Consider the following 25,881-nt stretch of genomic DNA (forward strand, 5'->3'; position numbering starts at 1 on the left):
CCATGTGGCATTGGCTTTCGAGCCATGCATCAGATACCATTGGGGATGTGCCCTCCTGAGGAGAGTATGTGGCTACTATGTTTTGCCTTACCACACCAGGTACATTGCCCAGGTTCAAAGACATGACAACCTTATATTCGACACACTACAGCACGAATGGACGCCTGGCATTGGGCGATTACATTCCTAACTCACGCAGCTGCCGCGTCGCCTCCTGCAGCTCTTCCAGCACCACATCCAGGTTCTGATCTGTCCTCTCGTGCAACCAACTAGTGAGGTTCGCGACGCGAACATGCAGCTGTTCAAGCTGCACCAGTGTAGACTCGGAGACGGTGTACACCTTCTCCTACGTTCTCGAGGTTCAGCAAGACTGTAAGGTGCTGGAACGTACCACTCACCCAGGGATCACCAAGTTTGTACCACCAGGCCTCCATAGGGCTCCCCGCCGGCCCAACCTGACGATCTCATTTCCACCAGTAGTCGGGTGAATCCTCAAGTAGGTTCTTAGGACGAGGAACGAGGAACGAGGGTGGTGGGGCATGGAATCGCCTTGATGTCAATGCTGATGGGGCGCAGAACTTCGCGATTGAAAGTGCAGACAGTGAGGACACTGGCGATAACTCCGCCATGGTCAATATGGTCAGCATGACCCGCCAACGCGAGGTCGTCACAGATACCCCTGACGGCAAACTGCACAGGACTCAGCAGGGTCAGGCGATATCAGCAAGAAAGGCGTACCATCTCCCGGCGCAAGCCTTCCTCCCAACGGACCTTGGTGAAGTGATCTGGGTCAGGCTCCAGTGCCAGAACAGCTTCTTGGATCCTCCAAGTGTAGACTTCCAACTGCAACCTCCCTCTGGAGAACAGGCAGGGGCGCGTATCTGATGTTGAAGACTGGGCAGACATGATGGTGAGTGGATGAGCTGAGGTTGATATCTGATCGACCTTATCTGATGTCTGATGTCATGCGATTGGAGAGCACATGCCGAGATGAAGCCCTCAGGTGAGGATGGAGGTCACTTCGCCAAATGTGATATTGATGAGTAGGAATTACATACATGACGATCACTACATCGATATAGCAAACATGAATATGCGTACACCCCAGTGAACCCTGACTCAAAGCACATTTTCATCGCCCGCCCTTTCGTCCTCAACGTCCAGGGTGAGGATGTGGCTGAAGGCGTCAGTGGCGTGGCTGGCAAAGGTCCGCCACATACTCACTTGCCTGGCGGCATAGCAAACATGACCCCGCCAGGAAGGATCCGTCATCTCGAGCCAGTGAGCCCATCGTTTCATATTCCGCTTGAAGGTGGCTATGGTCCAGGCCATTTCGGAGTGGACCAAGACACGCTCCTCCCTCCATCTCTCATATTGAGCTCTGGCACGCAGCCAATTGACTCTATAGACTGGAGGGTAAATTAGCAGGAGGCCTAGAGATCGATCAGACAATGACGAACACTCGTCCATCCATTCTGATGAACCTCGATCTCCAGCGACATCCACGGTCCAGAACCAAGCCAGGTTGATGTTCCTGAGCCCAAAGGTGCTAGCCTCAATGACGGCAGTCTTCACATGCAGATCCTTCTTATCCAAAGGGCAATAGAGGGCCAAGTCTTCATCGGTGGTGTCCAAGCGCATAATGGCGCGTCGGTTGGCAGAATAGAGCCTGGCGCAGGCCAAGACGGTCTGATCAGCAGCATGAACCTTCGCCTGTGCATGGGTCATGGTTCCGACGCTGTTGGCGGGACGAACCCTCTTGCGGTAGAGGTAAGACTTCAGTCCAAGTGCCATGTGAAGCTCGTGGAGGATGTCATTCATCAGGCCTTTGCGCAACTCCAACTCTTGGGCCGCCAGGGTCTGGAGCCCATTGGCGATGGCGGCCACGAATCCGATCTGCGAAGGTAAATTCAAGGAAGCTCGCTCGGGTGGAATCGCATCCTCACCATACTCAGCATCCTCCGGGTGTATTTGAAAAGGATTCTCATCCAAGGAATCCCAGAGCGCACCATCATCATGATCTTCCATGGCGGGAACGTCCTCCAACCTTCCCATGAACTTCTCAGAGTGACGTTGGAATGTGAGAATGCTGACTTCGAGGCGCTGACGGCGCTCGAGAGTCTTGAGGTCCTCCGCCACGCTCAGATCTTGACCCGCCTTGCGGATATCATTCGCAAGCTTAAGCCTGAAGGCCGTCAGAGCTGTATTTTTGTTAAGATGAGGCAAACTCACTGTGCTTCTTGGATTTTGAGGCCAGTCGACAACCATCTGGCGGTGCCCTTCTCCAAGCCCTTGGCGGACTCCTCGCCCGCCAGTCTAAGTTGGGTGAGGTCTTTACCCGGGGCTTTCATTCATGTCAACTACATGCCACATGATGATGGAAGGATATGCACCCTTCCTGAGCTGGACATTGAAGGTGTCCATGATCTTCAGATCATTTTGGCGAGCCTCCATAGCGTCATCGTACTCCTTCTGCCATGCCTCAAGGACCTCCTCATCTGTGAATGCAGATAAAGCTTCAAAGGACTCCTTGCTTCGTGGGAAGCCCAGGAGCACGCATTTCCACTTGGTCATCAAGGTTGGCACTATAGGCAGCATAAGGCAGGTGGCAAATAGGGAAGGAGGAACCAGGCTCACCCATGCGAGTCGTCTTCTTCCAGTTGGAGTCATTCATGTGATCGTCAAGGACTTCTTGGCAGTGAGCTCGGGTCATGCCCCTGGTACTGCCTGAGACCTCATTTGTCGGCGCCCACAGGGTCTCGATGACCTCGCCATCGACCATACCAGCGCCAACTATAAAGTTGGGCGAGAACCGTTGGAAGCAGCAATCTTGGTGTCCGTGCACATGAAACAAGCCGATGCCTTGGTCTATGTTGAGCTCGAAGGGCATCCTCAGATAGGCGCTGTGGCGGAAAAATTTGCGGACATGGACGCCATACTGGCACATGATGTCGTACATGACAAGGACGAGAGTGATACCGGTGAGGGTCAGGAGCACATTGCTGAGAGAGTAATCCATATTCATTTGTCTGCAGAGGGTGCATCGGTGAGAATGGATCATGACAAGAGACATATGCGAACCTTTCTCCCTTCTGGAAATCGACGACAGTATGAGGGACGAAGAAACCATGTCTGACGCAAGCAGTGGCCCCAATTCCTGTGGCGTCGAGGTTGGCGCAATCCACATTGGCCTGATTGACAGCGCGGTGCTCATGACAAGTGGAGCGCTGGTGGGCTTAGGAGTCAAGGGCGGAAGAAGAACGTGCAGCCAGACACGCACCTGATGCGACTCCATGGCCACTGCCAGATGAGCCTTGTAATCCTCTTGGCCGACCATGAATGCCTGGCCGTCACTGAGGGCGACGTCCTCCTCGGGGTGCTTCATCTTCATGTGCTCTGCACTGAAATTTCCATCCATGACAAAGCCGCGTTTGAACTTCCACTGCACTGGATCCGCTTGCCAATCGAAAGGCAGGTTGAGCCCAGGCTGGGGACAGGCGGGACAAAAGATGGCGAGGCCACCCTTCTCCACAGGACGGAGGGCATCATGTGAGAAGCCGTGCCACTTGCGATATTTGAGTTGGCGCCATTGGCGGGACACCCGCATCAGCTCACGATAACGGTCCTAGCGAGGAACTGGCATGAACAGTTGGGCCATGGGAATGCATGTGAACACTTATGGGAACGGTGCCAGGGAAGGTATTGCTCGTGACCCATTTGAGCTTGCTGTAGTAGTTCAATGCCGCTGTCTTGCACTCCTTGTTCTCCAGAAGGAAATCGTTGAGGACGGCGAATGTGAAGGTGGTATGGGGATCCTTGACGGTACCAGGGTAAAGTCCCATTTGAAGAAGCTGCATGTCACGCTCCACCGCCATCTCACACTGGCACCAGTCAACGCCGATATGGTGAATGCCAGAGATGTCGACAATGACTATGATCTGATTCCTGTAACTATCATGGCGAGGTGGCCAGGAGAGCACCGGTGGCACATCTTCCTCCCAAGTGGGATCGGGAGCATCGTCGGTTTGCCTTGCTTCACCGTCAAGGGTGCCTGCCAGAGGTGCAAAGTTGAATGGGACCTCGCCATCATCTGAGACCTCGCCATCATGTGCATTTAGGTCTTCATTGGAGGCATTCCAGAAATTGGACCCCGGGGCCACCACCGGTGCAGGGTTGTTATGTGCTGTGAAGGCGCCCAGAGGGCAGGGATCTCCGCCATGCCCCAAATGGATGCAGATGCCAACCCGATACAGTGATGCCGGCTCAAAATACTGACCCTGCCAATGCTCTATCCGATGGAAAGGAGCACGCTGATGGCCATTACGACAGCAGTCGGTACAGGTGAGCGGTCTGCCCATACAGTCCAGGCATCGCCACCGTCCCTCGCCAACCTTGCATTCCGCACAATTTCTGGGCTCAGGCGGGGCTTCCATCTCGACAATGGCATGAAGATAGTCATCACGGTGGGGTATCCAGTCCCTCATGAAGCCCACCTTTGTCTTCCGAGCCGCCGGATCCAGCTGAATCGGCACACCTATGTTGCCCAGGACGTCACCATCATCCAAGTTAAACAAGGAGCCTGAAGCTGGAGCCTTCGATGGACTTTTGGAAGGCGATGGCACGTTTGAACCTGTGGGCATGGGCAAAGGTACGTCCACATAGCGTACTCCCCTAGTGGTCTGCTTAGCTACCTTGGTCACAAACTCAACCTTGTCATCCAGGTCTACAACGAGCCTGCTTTTGTTGCATCTGCTCATGGCTCAGGTCAGTGGGGAGTCGTATTCCAAGCCAATCGATGAGCATTGTGTCCCTATCGCACAACACGTGCAAATCACACACGGTCTTGCTGCCCACCAGACTACTCATCAAGGTGGTTAAGAATGGCTGCAATGCCTGGGCCTTATCACCTCATGGTCTCTTTAGGCACCATATCAGCGTTATGCAGATAAGGATGTCATGTTGGCGAGAGGTCCGCCAATTGTATGTCGCTCTCAGTGCTAACTTTGCCTTGACTCGGAGTAGCATAATGTTCAAAAGGGAAACATGCACTTGCACCGCGCGCTCGCCAACGCTGCCGCCATCTGCCCCACTAGCACTCACAACTTCTCGACCGAACACATTTCGCCACCATCTCTGCCAACTTTGAGGTCCGCCAACCATACGCTGCCATCAGTGATAACTACACCTTGAGCTGAACACTGTCGAGATGTGAAATGCGCACTCGTACCGCGCGCTCGCCAACCTTCAGCTAGGATTCGGAAATTTGTGACTCCATACATTTCGCCATCACCTCCGCCAACTTTGTCCTGCCAATGAAGCTGCCATCGACAGTCTCCATCCCCTGCATAGTGTTCTCATCTCCATCAGTCTTTGGCATGATGTCCCTCTAATAAGCGAGCCAGTTAGGACCTGTTCTGAGTTAGGAATGCAGACTCGGTGATGAACTGTGCACATGCCAATGTGTGAGGCGTAATATGAAGCTTGCATCCAGTGGGGTGCCAGAATGCCTAGTCTGTTCTGGACACCCTCTCGCATGAAGTATGCATAGATGAGCCTTTCGCCATCTGCTCGAGTGACGCCATGATGAATCGCCTTTCCACAGAAGGCTATGACAGTTCCAGGACTATAATCGATGGCGACACGCATGGCGGGGAACTTCAACCACGTGCAAGTGTAGTTGCCCAACGTCGCCAACAGGTCATAGAACGTGTATCTTGTCTTGCTATCTCGGTGGAAAGGAGTTTCCCGGTTGGCGATCACCTGGAGTGCATTGAATGGTGACGACCAGTTCAGCACCATCTCTCGCAATTCTGGGTCTTGCTGGATCAAACCCAAGTACTGGCGTCCTGCGGCATATAGTGTTGGGTGAACGACGGCCAGGATGGCGCCCAGCAATGCAGAGGAGTCATGAATATCACGCAGCCAACTTCTTCCGCCCTCAAGCTTCAGGCTGGCGGAGGTCTCCAGCCTCCCAGACTCCATATGCTGCAAAGGCTGTTCAGATGCAAGGCAAATGGCATGGCGAGGAGACCCACCTCTCTTACTTGTTGGAACCAACCTGGCGAGAGACACAAGGAGCCCGCTGGGAATTGGGCACACTCCTCAGGAGGCAAGAAGTACAACGGGTTGTGTCGCCAACTGGCGGTGGTGCTGGAAGGCTTACTGGCTGCTATTGCTAGGTGTAGGGCCCTGGTCGCTTGGAGCATCTTCGTCTGACAAATTTGTCAGATCACAGTGCAAGGCTGGGCAAGCCACTCACCTGGCGGTCTGGTATCAACACTCTTGGAAGTATCCAAGCCAAGATGTGTCCATGCATGTCCACGAGGGTGGCGGGCTGGTCTATGCGTATTTTGCTCTCACCAAATGGAGGAGGCCACTTCCGTTCCAGTTCTGCCTCGAGAACTTCATTCTGCCCCGTGGGCTGAATTGAAAGGCTGTCGCAATATCTATCAATGTCCCACTGCAGCCTTACTATTACAATGGCGTGATCAGTGTGATCAGACCTGCGGCAAGACTAATGACTACCAGGATTACGGATGGCCTTCACAAGAGCATCTGCAATGCCATTGCACTCTAATAGGAGGGCAGATGGCATGGACGGAGGCACTTCTATAGATGGCGCAGAATGGGCTGCATGAGTGGCCAGATGGAGCTTTTGGCGGAACATGAGCTCCAAGACTCCTGCTATCTGATCGGTCAGTGGCATGGGTGACAGATTGCTCATCTTGATACTGTCTGCCAATCAATGGGATGATTACAGCATGCATCGGTTGAAGGAACGCACAGGTGTATGGCGGGCTCAGGCGGTTGGCTTGCAGATGCAGGGGAGAATGTAGGAGGGGCCAGAATGGCAAAGAACAGTATGCATTCATCTGCCTGCATATTGCTTGCAAGCACGTCCCTTGCACATCTCACATGTTCATCATGCCGCCGAGCCGGACTTAATGCCGCCATGCCGGATCACGGGCCGGGTGGTCCGCCATGTCTGGGCCCTTCGTCACTGCCATCTAATTGGCCGAGCCTAACTCCGAGGAAGCCCTTTATCCCACAGATTGGCATGCAGATGATCGCCAGATTGCCTCCACCCAGCATTCGCGAGATAGAGTTGGCGTGGTGTGCTCTGCCATAGAAGCGGCGTTCAACATTGCCTTTCACCAGGCATGAATGCTAGTGCATACCTACTACCACCTCCCGCCACTGCGAAAAATACACATACAATGCTTCAGCAGTCACCACACACCATGGCGATGAGGGTAATTGGTGTAAGCCCAAATGGGCCATCAGCACGTGCATGTTGAGTTGTGGGCGGCTGACAATGAAATAGACAGAGCGCTGCCTGTTGAACTATCGACCCCCTTCACTGCCCTAACACAAAAATCTCATCCTCGACATTGAGAAAGCATGCCGGCGAGATTTGTAATTTTGACGGAGCATCAGCCCATACTCTCTGAGAAGCTGCGGTCTTATGACACGGCAGATGCCAAGGGTTGCAAGACTCTGGTTCAGAGCTTGCGCCAGAAGCTGAAGACACAGTTTGTCGACACGTCAAATTATGACGACATCATTGTGGAAACTGTGAGCAGTGTTTCATGTCTGTGAGGTCCCCACTAACTCTCACCGCAGAAAATCCGAGAGTGGCTCAATAACCACGCCCGCCATGCGCAGGAGAAAGCGACGAAAAAGCGTATGCATGTTTCTGGCAAGCCCAATGCCTTCAAGGTGTGGGATGCGCTGGAGAGGGACAAGGTGACTGAGGCAGCAAGAGCACTCATGGCAGAAAAGGGTTGCAATGTCTCCAAGGTGTGGAGAGTCGCACGGAGTGCCGAATGGGCAAAACTGTCCGAGGAGGAGCAGAAGGTGTATGAGGAAAAGGCAGAGAGTTGGCGCAATGGCACTCTAGATGATAAGACAAAAATGAAGTGCGTACCTCCTGTCACGTAGCATAAGGCAAATCCTGACCTAAGACAGGCTGAGGGAGCAGCGAATGATGCAATATCTGAAGAAGTTTGCCAAGACTATGTGGGACACCATGGGCATTCGCATGGCATTCATGCTAGCATATCCGAAGGAAGCGGGGAGTCTGAAGGTAGAGATGTGAGCGTAGACCGTCCGACTGTCGCCATCTGCTAACCCCCGAGTGAAGGGTGGAGGTTAACCATGCCATCACCAATGGAACTCCATTCGGGGTCTATCCTGGGTGGCTGCGTGCTTACCAGCCTCTAGCAAAGGTGTTCTCTGAGTGGGCCAAAGGCGAATACGGTAAGAAGACCTCAGTTGCATTGTCGCTGGCACACTGACCTGATTCCTTAGCTGTGACTGAGACTATGGTGACGGTGAAGAAGACACCTGCCGATTGCATGCAGGCCATGGACAAGATTTGGTTGACTGCCAATGGTTTTCCTCTGCTCCCGTCAGTGCCCGAAGGTATGGTGGAAGGCCTCTCAAGGTGATGAAGGTACAAGTTCGAGACTTCATGAATCATCACTATGGTATGACACTCTCACCGGGTGTTGAGAGATGCTGACCAGTTTACAGCATTGGCAAAGGGTGTTTGGAACTGCAAGTCGCCATGGACGAAGCTGAACAGCATAGACGACATCAATGAGTTTATTCCAGCGGAGATGCTACCTGAGAACTTCCAGTGGATCGATCCCTCAAAGTTGACAAGTGTTCCCGTTTGTGCCCTCCTCGACCACTGGCGGGCATGCCAAGAGGAACATGGACCTGAGCAGACCATGCGATTCACCCAGTACTTCGACAAGGATGGCGAAGCTGCTCCCGCCAAGTATGATCCTCTTCCACCACTTGACGGATCAGCACAGGCATTAGAAGAAGGATCTGAACATGAGGTCCAAGAAGCACTCACACCTAAGAAGGCGGGGAAGGCGAAGAAGAAGGGTAAACCTGTGCGCAAGGTCACGGGAAAGGCGGCATTGAAGGCGACAAAGGGCAAAGCGGCCCCTGGCGGAGCCAAAGGCGGTGGGCGTAAACGCAAGACAAAAGATGCATACGACTCGGAAGATGATGCCAGAAGCAGCCAAGACTCTGATCAGAGTTCGCCAGATATACCCAGCATGGCTTCCGAAGAAGATACGGCCAGCGATGAAGATTCAGGGGATGGCGAGAGCGTGATTGCAAATAAAGCGAAGGGCAAGGCAGTCGCCACCACCAATGGACGTAAGGCTAACAATGGTGGTGCACCTCAAGCGAGTGGTAGCGGCGGTGCCAAGATGAAGGCAAAGCGAGGTCTCCAAGACCTTCCTCTGGGCGAACTGCACAGATTTGACACAGAGGAGACCGATGAAGCATGGAGTGAACTGGAGCCCAGTACAAAGGAGCTCAGGCTTATGCTTCAAGGCCGAGCCCCACGTCTCACTGGCGGGAGTACTGTGGGGAGTACTGTGCCCCACCTCATCAAAAGGAGAGACGTGTTTCTCGCCACCCTTTCCGTCAAAACGCGATACCAGGATATGCTGAAGCAAGTCAAGATTGCGACTGTGGTGAGCTCCTCTCGTGGGGATTCATAGCCACCATTGATCATCCGTCATATAGCCCCAGGTGTATCATTTTGCCAGGTATGATCCGATTCCCTGGAGCGAATGGTCATATAGCCAGTGCTACCTCCCGCCTTCATTCCATGCAGTGGACAACTTTGACATCGTCAAGAACTGGTTGGGCGACAAACCATGGCTCACAAAATATTGGTTCTTACATCCACAGGGCGTACAACAATCTGCACTCGTGATTGGTATGGTGCTGAGGGACCTCACACGATCTCAGTTTATTGAGGAGGGCGAACCGACCAACCTTCCCGACTATGTGGTGAACTCGGCGATCTCACTTGATGCAGTAGAGCAGCTGCTTCACTGTTACGAGATCATTACCTTGGACAGGGTGGAAGGGAACGTCACCCATGCCATGGTGAAGCCAGTGAGCAAGCCTGCCATACCTGGTGCCCCACAAGGTGGCGATGGCCTTGGGGGCCAGGAGGAGCAGGAAGGTGATGCCTCTGCAAGAACTCACGATGGCACTGCTACCACTGCCAAAGTTCACAAGGCTCACCAGCCTGCCCCCATGGCTGACAACCCAATCATTCCAAGTGGAGGAGATGAAGGGCCGCACCAGGAGACCGGTGGCGGGGCCTCTGATGATGGCAAAGAGAACGATGCACACTTGTCCGTACCTAGCAGTGGTGCTGAACGACTGCCACTGCCTCCGTTTATACCTAAGACGAGGAAGGTGTCAGCCATGGAAGGCCGTCCGTCAGGTCAAGCCAAAGCGCTCCAGGGAAGGTAGATCACCGATGCCCTTCAGAGTAATATCCCCAGCAGGATCACTCGCAGTCAGCGTCAAGCGATGGATGAGTTGCCCGCCAAGAATACCCGCAGTCAGCATCCACTAGGAGCTGTTAAAGATTTGAAGAAGCTTCCTGATCCAAAGCAGAAATGTCAACCAGCATGTCCCGAGCCTGATGGCGAAGACAGCTCTGGCGAAGACAATCTGCCACCTTGGAAGCGTGGACATGGTACTTGGGACGAGTTGGTAGTGGCCTAAGAATGTGAGGGCCGAGGACTCGGATGATGGTGACAAGCCTCCCACAAAGTGAAGACGAGCTCTGCCTCAGACCCCGGAGGTCAAGGACAAGGGAGAAACCAAGCTGAAGCCGGTGCATCTGGGGAAAGCAGCCGCCAAAGTGAAAGAGAGTGGCCAAGTTGGCACAGGTCGCAAGACCCGCAGTGGCGGCACCAGACCTTGACAATATAACTCCAGTTCAAAGTAGACTCGTAGGCTTCCACATTGTTTAATGTGACCCATAGATCTACATAGGTAAAGCCATGGAGATGGTGGCAATGGCGAGGGGAGTGGGCAAGAACTTCAGCAGGCATTCAGTTGACTTGGAGTGGCAGTGGTGAGTTGAGTGCATGGAGATTCCATGCTAGGTTAAAAAGCATGTATATCAATACTCTAATGACTACACATTGTGGCTATCTGGGCGAAAGGCAGTGAAGACCATGGCAGAGTCGACCTTCTCTCAGAATGCGTCCAAAGACTTCACCACCAGCGAGGTTTCCTCTCTCACCGTCGCCACCTCCTTCCCCACCTTCTTCACTTTATCCAAAGTGGACGTCGCCACTGCCATCGAATCCTCTTTGGCGAGCGCCAATTCCATCTCCAGCTTGCTCGCTTGAGCGATCGCCTCTGCCACTGAAGACCTGAGCTCCTTCTCCATGCTGTCTGACCACGCTGCCTGGAGCTCCATCGAATGACGAAGGTCGGCCAATTCACCCTGCAGCTTCTCGACATTCACCTGGCTCACCATCTGGTTTGCGCCTTGCTCCAACCTGTTGACCTTCTCCTTGAGCTCTGGCAGGCAATGTCGCTTGGCAACGAGGTCCGCCACTGCCAACTTCATGCTCTCCTGTAGCTCGATGGTGACCGGCCTGCGAAACTCCTCCATCGCCAACTTGACCTCTTTGCAAATGCTTCAGGCATTTTCTTGAAGCGCGGATGGCGGGTTGATTCGCTGGAGCGCCGCTGTGATCTCCGCCTTGACAGTGTTGAGGTCCACCATCCTCTCCTGGAATTGGACTTCCATCCCATCCTTGTGCACCAGGAACTCCTGTCGCAACTCGGCACAATTCACGCAGTCATCGTTGGATGACTGCGAGGTTTCTTCGCCACTGGGGGTGTTGCCTTTGTTTGATGGAGCGGGACTTCCTGTAGACACTTGCTGGATGTCGCGCAAGTGGGGTGCTGTATCCCAGGTCAGTGCTGCATGGATTCGACTCTGTGGCGGGCGCACTCACCCTTGCTGGTCGGAGGCACTGCTATGAGGCGATTTGCCTTCACATCCCTTTTCACCTCCGCCTCCTTCTTCGCTGCCTTGCGGTCCAGTGTGGCACCCTTCTTTGCTGGCCTTCACCCTTCATCGACGTGTCCCACCTTCGCCAATGCGGAGGACTTCGCTCCCTTCGACGTCTTGGATATCTCCAGGGAGGGCGTCACCTCCTGTGCCACCTCAGCAGCTCCTGCGCTCGTCTCGTGGGGCATCAGCAGCGAATGCCGCTGATCGTCGTGTGGCCGCTCCAAGGACGCATGCTGTTTCATGGTTACATCGACTCCAGCTGCGACAAGATGTCCTGCTTACCTCATCCTCTGCCACCTCTGCCTGATACTCTGGTGCATCCTCTGGTTCATCGGTGACTGGTGTCAGCATGCGCTTACTGCTGCTAGCTTGCAGCGGAGCAGCTGGCCCTGTTTGGAAGGCCATAGCCTGCACCGTCTCCATTGTCAGCCTGGCGGCTTCCTCCATGCCATCGCCTTCTGCCAGAGGCATCTTGGCTGCTGCCTTCGGAGCACTCGCCTTCGCCTTCCTGGTGATCACGGGCACCATTGGGCCCGAGCGACCTCCCATCGCCACCGTTGTCATCTGCCTGCCCTCCTTTGCAACAGACTTGGCAGGTGGGACCTCATTCACCTCACATACTGAGGTCCTGGTGACCTCGCCACCATCTTGCGCACCGGAGTTTTGGCTCCTCACTGGCTTTGGCTTGGGTCCTGACTTCTTACCTTCACCAGGTTTGGCGACCGCACCAGACTTGGCAGGCGCGCCAGACTTGGAGACCTCACCAGAGTTGGTGACCTCGCCAGAGTTTGATGGAGCCACAGCTCCAGTGGCGGTGGTGGACTTGGTGGTGTGCTTGGACTTCGACGATTTCTCCACCGAGGCCTCACCTTCAGCGTTGGCTTCATCGGGCATGATGGTCACCTTCTGCTTCATCGCCTCGACCTCCTCACCACCCTTAACCTTGGAGCTGGATGCCGCAGCATTGCGCATCTTGGTCTTCTTCAGCGGCTTGCGCTTCGACGCTCCCATGACCAGTGGTTCTGCACCATCGGGCTCATCGGAGTCGACGTGGACGTCGTATGGAGGTGGCGACATCAGCAGCAGCTTGCGCTCTAACACCAGGGCTGCGCACATCTCTTGGAACTCACGCTGTGTGGTGTGTGAGTTTTCTCGCAGGGGCATGCCATCTCTGTTCCTCGGCGCGATGCTGCAACTGATGCCTTGTGCTGCACATTCGAGACACTGACTGAAGTTGGCAGTGTTGAGCTTGCATGGCCACTCTTTCTCCTTGCAGCCGACACAAGGGACGAGCTGCAGGAACATTAGCACAGGTCAATTTCTCACAAGATCATTACTCACTGAATCCATGGCATGTGCCCACATGAAGTCAGTCATGCGGGTGGACGTCTTTTTCCACATGTCCTTCTGTGACGCCATCGCCTTTGCCTTCACCTTCACCTTTGCCTTTGCCTTCACCTTCACCTTCACCTTCACCTTCACCTTCACCTTCGCCTTCGGTGCGACATGAGGTGACACCGTCATCCTCATTGTCTGTTTGACAGGTTTGGCAGGGGCGTTCATCTTCACAACACCAGCGTTAGAGTCCCCTGCGGTCTTGGCGAGTAGATTGGAATGCGGCGCCGGAGTCTCGTCTTCACTTTCGATGAACTCCTTGCTCTTGTATTCCTTCATCGCATGCTTCTTCTTTGGCGGCTTGATGGTCGGTACTTCCTCTTCATCGCTCGACTCCTTCACCTTCCTCTTCCCACTCTTCATGCTCACCTTCGAGCCCTTAACCTCGGTCTGCGCCATCCTGTTCTGGGCATGCTGCGCTCGAGCAGAGGTGGTCAGGGCCTCACCTTTCTCCTTTGCGATCTTGATCGGCTTCATCCGCTTCACCTTCAGAGCCGCCTCCTCGTTCTCACTCTCCTCACTTGACTCCGTGATGACCGCCTTGCGCTTTCAGAGTGGTGGGGCAGCTGGCGAGATCAATATTGGTCTGGCCATTGGCGGAGGGGGCGACGCCGCATCGACCTCGATGGGTTTGGGCTGGCCTGCACCCAGCATGTCTTCCACCATCTCATTGTCATCGTCCTCATCACCATTGTCGTTGTCGGTATTGTCGTCATCCTCCCCCTCCTGCTCCTCTCCCTCTCCCTCTCCCTCTCCCTCTCCCTCTCCCTCTCCCTCTCCCTCTCCCTCTCCCTCTCCCTCTCCCTCTCCCTCTCCCTCTCCCTCTCCCTCTCCCTCTCCCTCTCCCTCTCCCTCTCCCTCTCCCTCTCCCTCTCCCTCTCCCTCTCCCTCTCCCCCATCCTCTTCCTCGCTCATCGCATGCACCGCCTTACCCTGTGCCTTCTCCTTGGTCTTTCCCTTTCCCTTGTCCTCCACCACCTCCACGTGGACCATACGCTCACCCACTGTGCCTGTCCCAGCATCCTTGTCAGCTCTCTTCTTGCCTTTGCCCTTGGTGATAAGGTCCCCGGTCCCCAGGTCCTCTGCGCCACGTCCCTGGGTGTCGTCATCAGCTGGCACATTGCCCGAGCCAGCTGCTGGCATACTCTTCACTGGTGGCAGCTTGCAATATGGATCTGGTGCAGTCAGTTTGTCACTCGATGCCTCACAACGCTTGTTACTCACCTTCAGTCCACCACTGCCTTCCCAGGTCCTCACACTCCCCATACTCGTGCACAGCCAGAGGGTACCTCTTGTATATCCTCTCGTCATCATTCAATATGTGGTCCAGCCGCGCCAGGGCCTTCTGCTGGTATGCCCGGGTGAATTCCAGCAACGCGCTGATGACGATCCCAGGCATCCTCAACGACTTCAAGGGCTGCGGGAAACTCTTTTCAAGCCGACTCTGTGTGGCATATTCGGTGAGTGCATGCCAGACCTTCAACCAATGACTTACCACTTCGAGGTAAATCCTCATCTCCCAGTCTGGATAGCGAGGATCGTCCTGGCGAGGTGCCGCTGCAACAATGGCCGTCAGTCGCGCGGCCTGCAGAACATAGTTAGGGTCGATATCCAGAGGCATGGTGAGCTTGGCAGAAGAAAGCGTGAGGGTGTTTCAAAAGCAGAGGTTGCAGCATAGCAGAGGCAGAGCAGACGACACTATGAGCTGGCAGAGACGATCTGCACCAAGTTCAACTTCACACGCCATGCGACCACGTGCTTTGCACATAATCACTGGACTTGTGCAATTTCTCAAGTCTCTCAAGGTCAGTGTGACCTGCCGCAAGTTCTCATGGCTCCCAACAGTAAGTTCTATTGCTCTCCTTGTGGAATCTGACTCCTTTGTGACGTTATCTGACCTTTCTATGTCATATCAATCCTTTTTCTACAACTGATCTCCCGCGATCCAGGACTGATCGAAGACTTGTCTGCTCGCCACAATCTACCTGTCATGGCCAGTGATGCGGAACCTCCTGACATGCTGGACATTATGATGGGCAAGTTGGATGAGGAGAATAGTATCATTGAGCCCCGTCGTCCACTCATTTCAGATCTCCTTGACTCTCCTGGAGCTGCTCAGATCTCCTTGCCTCTCCACTCTGCTTCTCAGACACCCCTCACGCCCCGCCACACTACCCCATCCATGGCGGCTCCCTTTGTGCCATCCAACTCGCCACATGAGCATCTCCACCGCCACACCTTGCCAAAGGTACAGGCATCATCTGGATCTGTGGCGCCTGTGGAGGGAAGTCGTGGCACTTCGCCAATCCATAGGCATGCACTCATCCTAGATTCCACCCCCACTGCACCCGGTGGAATGTTCGACTTCGACACTCCTGGCATCTCGCCAATTCCTCGACGTGTCCTGTTGGAAGCTACTCCCCTTCCTCCGCCAGCTCACACTTTCGACTTTTGCACTCCTGATACCTCACCACTCCCTCGACGATCGCTCATCGCTGAGCCCCTTGACGCTATGCCACGTACGTCCATCCACTTCGATAGTGAAGCAAGTATGCCGATGGCAAGGTGCATGCTGGTGGATGAGACACTTGATGTGAAACCAGTGCCGAAACTGTTGGACTTTGACAATAGTCCTCCCACCATGCCAGGACGATGGCAAGCTCTGGTGATAGACAGCCCTGGCACGACGCCTGTGCATAGCCAGGTCCGGTGGCTAAATAGTCCCAGTGCTTCGCCTCTAAAGAGGCGACCTTTGTTGGACGATGTTTTAAGTCCACCGCCTCCGCCATCGGTGCCCTCTCACTCGCCAGCTCGCACTTTCGATGACAGCAATTTCTGCCATGATGCACCTGTCATTCACTATATGAAAGGCAGCATCGAGCCAGTCACTGTTACTTCCAGGATGCCAAGTCTGGCAGCACTTCCAGATGAGCTGCTGATCCATCGTCCCACCCATTGGGAACAGATTCCAGGCTTATTCCCAGATACCACACAGCTGCTGCCAATGGCAGTTCCTGGAGAGATGAATGCCGCTTCTGGCTCACAAGTGGCCTGCCTCAGTAGATCGTTTGCGCAGATCGCAGCAGAGGCAGACAGTTCCAGTGAGTACATCCCTGGCAACCTTCAGTCTGATGTTGACCTTATTCATAGTGGACGATGATGAAGGTGATAGCTTTGCGGTTAGTCGTCGTTGCACCATGTTGCAGGAGCGCATTGTACATCTTCAGTGTGAGCTCAACCTCACTGAGAATATGCATGTTGTGAACCTCAATGCCAGCTCGACCGTGCTCCAAATGGGGTACATTCTGAGGGACATTCATGGTGAGGCATATCACAGCAACTGAACTAGTTTCTTCGAGCGTTCTGGTGTTAGCAATATATGACTGCTATGTAACAGCTCGTATACCAGTACAAAATGGATACATTCACTTCTGCATCACTAAGCTCTAAAGCCCATCGCTCCTCCAGTGTACTCTTGAGATGGGCAGACTGCGCTCGCCATCACCAAGGCATGTTGTTGCCAGCAATTAGCCCATCGCCAAAGGACCTGAGTGAGAGCTTCACTGTATAGGAATATTGCTCCACCAGCAAAGGGCCCACCGTCAAGGGTCAGAGGGTTGGCCATCGCCAAGCCGTGTTTTCGCCACAAATTGGCCCTTCGCCATGAGTGCTGGTAAGTGATGGGCCCACCGCCAAAGGTCAGAGCGTTGACGATCACCAGAGCACGTCATCACCACCAATGCGTCCGGAAACTGCAGGGCTGTATGTGACAATGGGCCCATTGGTGGCGATGATATATCCTGGTGATCGTCAACCCACTGGCTTTTGGCAGTGGGCCGATTGCTGGCAGAAACATGTCCTGGCGATGACCTATCCCATGGGTGCTTGCAGTAAGGCCCTCACTGAGGGTGCTTTGGCGATGGGCTGATTGCTGGTGATAACATGCTCTGACATTGGCCAACCCTCTGACCTTTAGCAGTGGGCCCATCGGTCATCTTACACTCTTGGCAATGGGCCCACTGCTCATTCATCATACTCTGGTGGTGGGCCCATTGCTCAGAGAAACATGCTCTGGCATTGGCCAACACTTCACCTTACACTCGTGGCGATGGGCCCACTGCTCATTGATCACACTTTGGCGGTGGGCTCATTGATGGCGGTAACATGCTCTGGTGATGGCCAACCCTCTGACCTTTGGCGGTGGGCCGATTGCTGGTGGAAACATGTCCTGGCGATGACCTATCCCATGGGTGCTTGCAGTAAGGCCCTCACTGAAGGTGCTTTGGCGATGGGCCGATTGCTGGCGATAACATGCTCTGGCAATCGTCAACCCTCTAACCTTTGGCGGTGGACCCATCCTTCAGGTTACACTCTTGGCGATCGGCCCACTGCTCATTCGTCATACTCTGGTGGTGGGCCCATTGCTCAGACAAACATGCTCTGGCCATGGCCAACACTCCGACCTTTGGCGGTGGGCCCATCCATCATCTTACACTCGTGGCAATGGGCCCATTGATGGTGATAACATGCTCTGGCGTCGGCCCACCCTCTGACCTGTGGCGGTGGGCCCATTGCTTAATGGTTACAACACTGTAATATGCCCTACTAGTGGGCCAAGCACTGGGAGAAGAACACTAGGGGTGGGCCCACTGCTAGTATCCCACACATGAAAGATATGGGTCCACTGCTGGTAGAGGTCAACATGGTGACAATGGGCCGACGTTCGCTGGCTGTCCAGTTCATGAAAATGTCAGGGTAAATGGGAGTTCAGTTCAGGTAACATGACTAAAAGGTGTGCCACCATCCCCTTCCAGCAAGCTGGCCACAAGTGGCTGAGCTTTGTTGCTGCATATTGCCATAGGCATGCAGTGTCAAAGCTTAGTTATTTGCGCGTGCCTTTGTAAGGTAACTGTTTCTTTTCCTGTAGATAGTATTATGTAATATGCACTTTACTGACATCATCCCATGGCTGGTCTTTGGCCAGTCATGGGGTACATGTGGGTTTTTGGGGATCACTGGGCATGCGACGGTGAGCTGCAGAGGGCTCCGCGTTGTGGGGGAAACCCACTCGCGTCCCTCACCTGGTACTTGAGTTTTGGGGGATCACTGGGCATGCGGTGGCGAGCTGCAGAGGGCTCCACATTGTGGGGGCGACCCACTCGCATTCCTCACCTGGTACTTGAGATTTGGGGGATCACTGGGCGTGTGGCGACGAGCTGCAGAGGGCTCCGCGTTGCGGGGGCGACCCACTCGCGCCTCTCACCCGGTATATATGAGAATTGGGGGATTTTGCACTTCAGTGTCAATGCGCTTCGGCGTACTTGCGTCTAGGCGCATATGTGCTCTGCACATTACATTGTCGCCAGCCATCAGCCTTGTGCTGTGCGAGTCATGCGTGGAGCCGCCATTGGCCTGCTCCACAAGGTCAGTCTTTTTTACTTGTTTGTTTCTTTTTGCATGGTATGGTGCGAGTACAGGAAGTGTAAGGAAGATGTGGTAAGTACTCCACAGCACGTCATACAGATACTGACAAGGGTTCTTCAGCATATGGTGGGTTTTATGGCAGTGGTGAAGACCAGGCCAAATCCTATAGTGGATTGAAAGAACCGGTGAGTTTTTTTCCTTGCATTTTGAAGAATACTGACCTCTTGATGTTTCCACAGCCTCTTACACATGTACTGAAAATTGACCACGGTCACTGCAGCTCGAGCAATGCAGCGCACAAGGTGAGCATTTTCTAATGTTTTCCGACCGTTTTCTGACTTCCTTTTAGTGTTTTTCAGATTGTATTTGTACTTTCCTTGTAGTCTATTTTCTTTCATTTTTCCCTTCTTCCTGGTGCTTGTGGCGAATGAGGGAGGGCCTGCCCTCAGTCATCACAAGTCACCTTTTGTTTTCCATCTTTGTAGTTAGAAAAAATTGTAATACTTGAGTTTGTATCCATGAAGCATGAATAAGGCGAAGCCATGCCGGTATGCCAGACGATGCACGGGCGCTTAAGTCACATGATCACATCACACACCACCATGTGCACTTTTGGCACCCTTGGCCCTGCCCAAATTTCCATCTTGCCTCTTCCCACCATCTGCTACAACAGCAATTCCAGTACTTTCATCCTTTCAAAAGCCCTACTATCAACCATGGCTGGCAAAGCTCGTTGGTCGAAGCCCTATGGCTGTTACAACGCTCCCCACTTGTGGCGCGTCTTTTCTTTTTCTTTTCCTTGTTCCCTTTACGTTACCAGACCATGTGATCCAACACGTGACTCATCGGAGCGCAACCTCCGATTCTTTACCCAGATGCCCAGAACCCCTAGTCTAGGGTTACACCGGATCCAACTCCGGACCTTCTTCTTATCGCGCATGCAAGACGTGCATGTACGCCTCATCTTTACCTCGTTCTGATACACGACTCGTTATCCCCATTAGTACTGATTATCTCTCACGACCTTACTCAGCTTTCTCATACATATTACTTCCTCGCTGTTACCTTGCCCAGATATCGTTTCACCTTATCTAGCCAATGAACGATCTCGCATTACTGCGTAGTACTGCGGATACCTTTTGTATAAGTAGACGACCTTGTCGAGCTGGATCCCCATCTCGACCTGGTTACCATTAAACCAGCTTTTCACTTGCCTTTGACTGAGATCGACCGTCAGTAGCAGACAGCTACTACGAGTCATAAGAATGAACTCTGATCGACCTTCAGTGCGAGAACATCGCCAGAAGTGTCACTTGAACGGACTTGTGTCTTAGACTAAGACCTTGTCTCGTGACGACTCGACTAGACGCTCGTGTTTCGCTGCCGCGTAACATTAGGTCGAGATCTTATTACTCTCTGTGACTTCCTAGAGTCTAACAACGAACTACCGACCGGACCGAACCTTGAAGACTGAACGATACACCCGATTCGATTGCTAAAGCACCGTTTGAGATTATTCTGTAATCGAGGTAGCTGAAGGGATAGACTGATCACTCATCTTCGGAGAGGGGTCTGTCCGAGAGACCAATAGGCCGAGGAGGCTGAGGTAATCACTCGAGCAATCAGCAAATAGGTGTATCAGTTTGAAGACAGAAGACACTCTACGGGCTTGTTAGCCGACGACGAACGAACCCACTTAGTTAAGGACGGTGTGCAGTCTACGTGTAGACATAGGCCACACAGAAGAATTTATCCACGCTGGATTTTAACTACATCAACCCGACCGCTCTTCCAGAGCAGTACCGCGAGCACCTCCCATCCCAAGCGGAGTGGAGCACAGAACGAAACGCACATTTCATAGGAGGAAGGCCTGTATTCATCAGGCCAGACAATCACAACTTCGACTACTCCCCAGAGGAATTTGAAAGGACACTTCCCCATAATCTTGGTGGAATAGTGCTCCAGCACATCGCAGACAGCGGTATAACGACCTCCTATCCAGGAGAAAGACCAGACGCCCCTTGGAACCCCCCTGCCCAGAATCCTGTACCCCAACCGACTCTTGCACCAATCGTACCCGATTACATACCACCGATGGCTACAGTTACCATGGATGAAGGACGTCACCATGCTAGCCAGAAGGAACTTGGTTTTAGAAAACCCGAGATCTTCAACGGTTCAGACCGTTCGAAGCTTAGGGAATTTATAAACCAATGCAAGAACTACATGGCCGGAAATAGCCATGTCTACCAGGAGGACAATCAGAAGATCGCATTCGTGCTATCGCACATGCAAGGAGGAACAGCAGGATCATGGGCACAGAGCTTCATAGAAACGGAACTCACCAATGATGACTTCCTTTCTTATGGGAGTTGGAGAGACTTCATTGCAAGTGTGAACAAAGCATTTGGCGATGAAAATATTGAAGAAACCGCTCGTACCTTGCTGCGTAACATCAAGCAAGGAACTCGTACTGCGGACGACTACATTGCTGAATTCCGATCGCTTGAATCCAAGGCGAAACTAGAAGATGCCGGAAATATCGAGTATTTCAAGTGGGGACTTAACGACCCACTCCGACAAAGGATATATGGGATGGAAAGCATGCCCAAGACACTTGACAAGTGGTACGAATACGCCTCGCGGTTTGATAACCAATGGAGATCTGCTCAGATCTTCAAGCGAGGAGCCACTACGACGACGCGAGGAAAGGGCCGATCTGTCCATCGTCCCTACTACTCGGCTTCTGCAAAGGATCCAAACGCGATGGATGTTGATCGTGTCAATATCTCGCGCTTATCCCCAGACGAGCGACAGAAGAGAATGAAAGAAGGATTATGTTTCCTATGCGGAAAGAAGGGCCATATAGCCAACGACAGACAATTTCACCCCCAGTCTGGAAGTTTCACCCGTGCTAGAACGATACAGCCCGGGTTAGACACAGACACGATCACATGGATCAAGAAGATGCGAGAAGACCTCGCACAGAAGAAGGAGACATTGAAGGAAGAAACCAGAGAGGAACAGATCGCCTATGTGCGAAACGTCTTCAACGACATGACTGACGAAGAACGAACCCAATTGGGTTTTTGAGACGACGGCCACTAGTAATGCATGGACCGTCGCATCTTACCGTATCTCCCCTCGTTATTTGTAACACTAGCGGAAATTCAATCACTGTGAATATTTCGTTGGGAGAGAAGGAAGACGTTACAACAGAAGCCTTGATCGATTCCGGTGCAGCCGAAACGTTCATGAACATTCGTTTTGCGGAAGAAAACGATTTCATCAGGTGGGAATTACCGAAACCGATTACGGTCATGAATGCAGATGGCACACCAAATCAAATGGGTACCATTACTCATTGCACCTGGAAGATGATGAAAATTGGAGGAAGGAAGACACTTACTCGTTTCCTCTTGACCGGCATTGGCAAAGAAAACATACTTCTCGGCATGCCGTGGCTTAAACGCCTCAATCCGATGATCAACTGGGAAACCGGTGACTTTTGGTTTGGTAAAGATGCCAAATGGCCACCGAAACCCACCGTCGAAGATGCACCAAATGAAGAAGTTTCGATTTTCAAGGGAGATGGACTCCCAGAGCTAATCACCACCGAAACTTCCCCTACCTCATTTGGGCATTCGGAATCTATCAGAGAAATCATGACCGATAACACTGAGCGTGGCGAGTTACCCGCAGTGCGGAATGATACCGAACTAGATGACCTACCATCAGAATCCCCTATGGATCAGCTCGATGATGACGATCTAGTTATATCCTATATCGCAGGAGAGCCAGTCATTGGGATATTTGAACCCATCAGGAAGGAGTCACCTTTGACGAATGAAGAGACTGAAACCGCAGTCTTCACCATACGAAGAGGCCCCGCCATTGGAAGAATGACACACAGTACTCGATCCCCATTATTCTGTAACGCACAGAATACGGTCTTTTACAAACCATCCGGTAAATCACAAGAATTGGCACAACAGGCACACAAAGAAGCATCAGCTGTAGACAAACCCAAAACTGTCGAGGAGTTGGTCCCCAACTACCTCCACGATTTGAAGTCCGTCTTTGAAAAGAAAGCAGCTGAACGCTTTCCAGAAACCAGGCCGTGGGACCACGCCATTGACTTGAAACCCGATTTTATTCCACACGACTGTAAAGTCTATCCATTATCGCTCAAAGAACAAGGAGCGATGGATGACTTCCTGGAAGAAAATCTGCGAAAAGGATACATCCGACCGTCGAAATCTCCCATGGCTTCACCATTTTTCTTCGTAGGAAAGAAAGACGGAGCACTACGTCCTTGTCAGGATTACCGATACCTGAATGAAGGGACGGTGAAAAACGCCTATCCTCTTCCGCTCATCTCTGACCTTATGGATCAATTCAAAGGCGCATCGATCTTTACGAAAATGGATTTACGCTCCGGATATAACAATGTCAGAATCAAAGATGGTGACCAATGGAAGGGCGCATTTAAGACAAATCGCGGACTTTTCGAACCTATGGTCATGTTCTTTGGACTCTGCAACTCCCCGGCGACTTTCCAAATGATGATGAACGCACTCTTCAAGGACATGATCGATGAGGGATGGATAGTCATTTACATGGATGATATCCTCATCTTCTCAAACGATTTGGAAGAACATCACGTTCGAACCCGACACGTACTCCAACGACTCAAAGACAACGACTTATTCCTTAAACCGGAAAAGTGTTTCTTTGATGTTAAAGAAGTCGAATTTCTAGGCATGATCATTCGAGAAAACTACATTGGCATGGACCCTATCAAACTTAAAGGAATTGCAGAATGGCCTGAACCAAGCACGGTAAAAGGTGTTCGCTCTTTCCTAGGGTTTGGAAACTTCTATCGGAAGTTTATTGCCAACTTCTCGGATATTGCCAAACCATTGACGAATCTTACGTGCACTGCCGCTGGATCCCCACCTTTTGAATGGACAACAGAATGTCAGACAGCTTTCGACACATTGAAGCAACGATTCAGTACCGCCCCAGTATGTTACTGCCTGACAAGGCAAAACCCTTTATTGTTGAATCCGACGCTTCCAAGTTTGCTACGGGTGCAGTTTTACGCCAAGCCGATATCAATGGAGACCTCCATCCTTGTGCCTACATTTCACAGATGCTCAATCCAGCTGAACGGAACTACGAAATCTACGACCGCGAACTCCTCGGAATCATTCGAGCCCTCACTGAATGGCGCCATTATCTTGAAGGCTCTCCCCATCCCGTCGAAGTTCGCAGTGATCACAAGAACCTCACGTACTTCCGTACAGCTCAGAAGTTAAACCGCCGACAAGCACGATGGAGTCTCAAATTATCACAATTTGATCTTCACCTCATCCATGTCCCTGGCACTCAGATGATCCAATCTGATGCGCTATCTCGTCGTAACGGACTCGATGACAGTGAAAGTGACAACGAAGATCGCATTCTTTTACCCAACACACTATTCATGCGATCCATTTCCCCGACACTATTCGATGAAATCAGGAATCACGCAGCAAAAGACCTCATTGTTCACGAAGCCCTCGAAGCGATTGCGCACAAAGGGCCATTCCCCATGAAATCATCGCTTTCCGACTGGGAAGTTCGCGATGGGGTCATCCTTTACAAGGGAAAGATCTACGTTCCACCATCTGAAACTCTTCGTCGTGACCTCGTTCGACTACATCACGACTCCCCTGCCATGGGTCACCCTGGAAAGTTCAACACTCTTGAACTGTTACGTCGTGAATTCTGGTGGCCCGGCATGTATACATTTGTCTACAATTATGTTGAAGGCTGTGCCGCCTGTCAACAAATGAAACCGAACACTCATCCAACGCGTATTCCTTTGGAACCAATTCCCGCCGACCCACACGCATTACCATTTTCCTGTTGCACCACCGATTTTATTACCGACCTTCCCATTTCCAATGGTTTTGATTCAATTATGGTCGTAGTAGACCATGACCTTACGAAGGGGGTGATTCTTACGCCCTGCCTCAAAACGATCACAGCCGAAGGAACAGCCAAGATTTTTCATGACAAAGTATACTCGCGATTTGGATTACCCGACCGAATCATCTCGGATAGAGGACCTCAATACGCATCTAAGGTCTTCCAAGAGTTAAATCGACTACTCCAGATCAGATCATCAATGAGCACTGCTTATCACCCTCAGATGGACGGAGAAACTGAGCGAGTCAACCAGGAGCTGGAAATCTATCTTCGACTCTATTGCGGAAACAACCCTGAAACATGGGCCGACCGCCTGCCAGACCTCGAGTTTTGTCATAACACAAGGGAACACTCAGCACGGAAGATGAGCCCATTCCGCATCATGATGGGATACGAACCACGTGGACTCCCTTCCGTATTTCCGTCCACGAACATTCCATCGGTTGAATCCAGGCTTGACATGTTGCAGAAGATAAGACTAGAAGCACTAGCCATGCACGAGTTAGCCCGACAACAGATGGCGGACCGAGTCAGACAAGGATCGCCGAAGTTTACACTAGGACAGAAGGTCTGGCTAGACTCGAGGAACCTGAAGGTCAATTATGCCTCGCGCAAGATAGCTCCAAAGCGTGAGGGGCCATTCGAAATTGTCGAAGTCATCGGACCGGCCAACTATCGTCTCAAACTCCCGAAGACCTGGCGAGTTCATTCCGTATTCCACGCCGCCCTTCTATCTCCTTATCGCGAAAACGACATACATGGTCCGAATTACATGAACCCACCACCTGATGTCGTTGATAACGAGGAAGAGTACGAAGTCGAAGCCATCCTGAATCACAAGATGTACCGAGGTCATCTGAGGTACTTAGTCAAGTGGAAGGGATATTCTTCAGCAGAAAACTCGTGGGAACCTACCCACAATTTACACAATGCCAAGCCAATCCTCGATGCATATGAAAGGACCAGGGGAATCCAGTAGAGGAGAAGAAACCCGGAATGACTACCACGACGGTTTTCCTCGTCATCTTCCTAATCGTCCTCCACTGCACAACCCTCGCCTTTCTTTGGATCATCCACCGAATCCTTATCAGACGACTTGTCGAACACACACTCTTCACGCGAGACAGCCCGCACGCTAACGGCTGGGGTGATCAGAACGATGCCTGGAACTGATCAGGCAGTTCTTATCTCTGTGGGAATACTCTTTATCGTCCAATGGA

General features: G+C 52.4%; 9 protein-coding genes across 9 annotated transcripts; 4 read left to right on the forward strand and 5 right to left on the reverse strand.

Moving 5' to 3' along the window:
- Window positions 1-178: 178 nt before the first annotated feature.
- SCP_0501970 (hypothetical protein) lies at window positions 179-434 on the reverse strand (the record flags this gene model as incomplete). The annotated part of the gene is made up of 2 exons (XM_027758262.1): window positions 179-346; window positions 399-434. The coding sequence occupies 2 exons, from the start codon at window positions 432-434 to the stop codon at window positions 179-181; spliced, it is 204 nt and encodes a 67-aa protein (XP_027614063.1).
- Window positions 435-504: 70 nt separating this feature from the next.
- On the reverse strand, window positions 505-906 carry SCP_0501980 (hypothetical protein; the record flags this gene model as incomplete). Its single annotated transcript, XM_027758263.1, has 2 exons — window positions 505-690; window positions 739-906. 2 exons carry the CDS (start codon window positions 904-906, stop codon window positions 505-507), a joined length of 354 nt encoding a protein of 117 aa, XP_027614064.1.
- Window positions 907-1,119: 213 nt separating this feature from the next.
- Window positions 1,120-4,757, reverse strand: SCP_0501990 (hypothetical protein; the record flags this gene model as incomplete). The annotated part of the gene is made up of 8 exons (XM_027758264.1): window positions 1,120-1,409; window positions 1,461-2,185; window positions 2,233-2,344; window positions 2,394-2,585; window positions 2,638-3,029; window positions 3,082-3,227; window positions 3,281-3,625; window positions 3,687-4,757. The coding sequence occupies 8 exons, from the start codon at window positions 4,755-4,757 to the stop codon at window positions 1,120-1,122; spliced, it is 3,273 nt and encodes a 1,090-aa protein (XP_027614065.1).
- A 491-nt stretch (window positions 4,758-5,248) lies between these two features.
- On the reverse strand, window positions 5,249-6,882 carry SCP_0502000 (hypothetical protein; the record flags this gene model as incomplete). The annotated part of the gene is made up of 6 exons (XM_027758265.1): window positions 5,249-5,386; window positions 5,434-5,985; window positions 6,036-6,212; window positions 6,260-6,471; window positions 6,526-6,731; window positions 6,785-6,882. 6 exons carry the CDS (start codon window positions 6,880-6,882, stop codon window positions 5,249-5,251), a joined length of 1,383 nt encoding a protein of 460 aa, XP_027614066.1.
- A 519-nt stretch (window positions 6,883-7,401) lies between these two features.
- On the forward strand, window positions 7,402-10,554 carry SCP_0502010 (hypothetical protein; the record flags this gene model as incomplete). The annotated part of the gene is made up of 8 exons (XM_027758266.1): window positions 7,402-7,575; window positions 7,624-7,919; window positions 7,969-8,094; window positions 8,144-8,259; window positions 8,311-8,424; window positions 8,536-9,500; window positions 9,553-10,292; window positions 10,344-10,554. The coding sequence occupies 8 exons, from the start codon at window positions 7,402-7,404 to the stop codon at window positions 10,552-10,554; spliced, it is 2,742 nt and encodes a 913-aa protein (XP_027614067.1).
- A 478-nt stretch (window positions 10,555-11,032) lies between these two features.
- SCP_0502020 (hypothetical protein) lies at window positions 11,033-14,882 on the reverse strand (the record flags this gene model as incomplete). Its single annotated transcript, XM_027758267.1, has 9 exons — window positions 11,033-11,464; window positions 11,612-11,754; window positions 11,808-11,907; window positions 11,944-12,099; window positions 12,149-13,159; window positions 13,208-13,807; window positions 13,883-14,436; window positions 14,486-14,705; window positions 14,757-14,882. 9 exons carry the CDS (start codon window positions 14,880-14,882, stop codon window positions 11,033-11,035), a joined length of 3,342 nt encoding a protein of 1,113 aa, XP_027614068.1.
- Window positions 14,883-15,251: 369 nt separating this feature from the next.
- Window positions 15,252-16,605, forward strand: SCP_0502030 (hypothetical protein; the record flags this gene model as incomplete). The annotated part of the gene is made up of 2 exons (XM_027758268.1): window positions 15,252-16,362; window positions 16,412-16,605. The coding sequence occupies 2 exons, from the start codon at window positions 15,252-15,254 to the stop codon at window positions 16,603-16,605; spliced, it is 1,305 nt and encodes a 434-aa protein (XP_027614069.1).
- A 4,189-nt stretch (window positions 16,606-20,794) lies between these two features.
- On the forward strand, window positions 20,795-21,778 carry SCP_0502040 (hypothetical protein; the record flags this gene model as incomplete). Its single annotated transcript, XM_027758269.1, has 1 exon — window positions 20,795-21,778. The coding sequence occupies one exon, from the start codon at window positions 20,795-20,797 to the stop codon at window positions 21,776-21,778; it is 984 nt and encodes a 327-aa protein (XP_027614070.1).
- A 362-nt stretch (window positions 21,779-22,140) lies between these two features.
- Window positions 22,141-25,640, forward strand: SCP_0502050 (Transposon Tf2-6 polyprotein; the record flags this gene model as incomplete). The annotated part of the gene is made up of 2 exons (XM_027758270.1): window positions 22,141-23,712; window positions 23,769-25,640. The coding sequence occupies 2 exons, from the start codon at window positions 22,141-22,143 to the stop codon at window positions 25,638-25,640; spliced, it is 3,444 nt and encodes a 1,147-aa protein (XP_027614071.1).
- Between the last annotated feature and the right edge of the window lie 241 nt (window positions 25,641-25,881).

This window comes from Sparassis crispa (genome assembly GCF_003851025.1).
Source record: "Sparassis crispa DNA, contig_000004F, whole genome shotgun sequence".
NCBI classification, from domain to species: Eukaryota; Fungi; Basidiomycota; class Agaricomycetes; order Polyporales; family Sparassidaceae; genus Sparassis; species Sparassis crispa.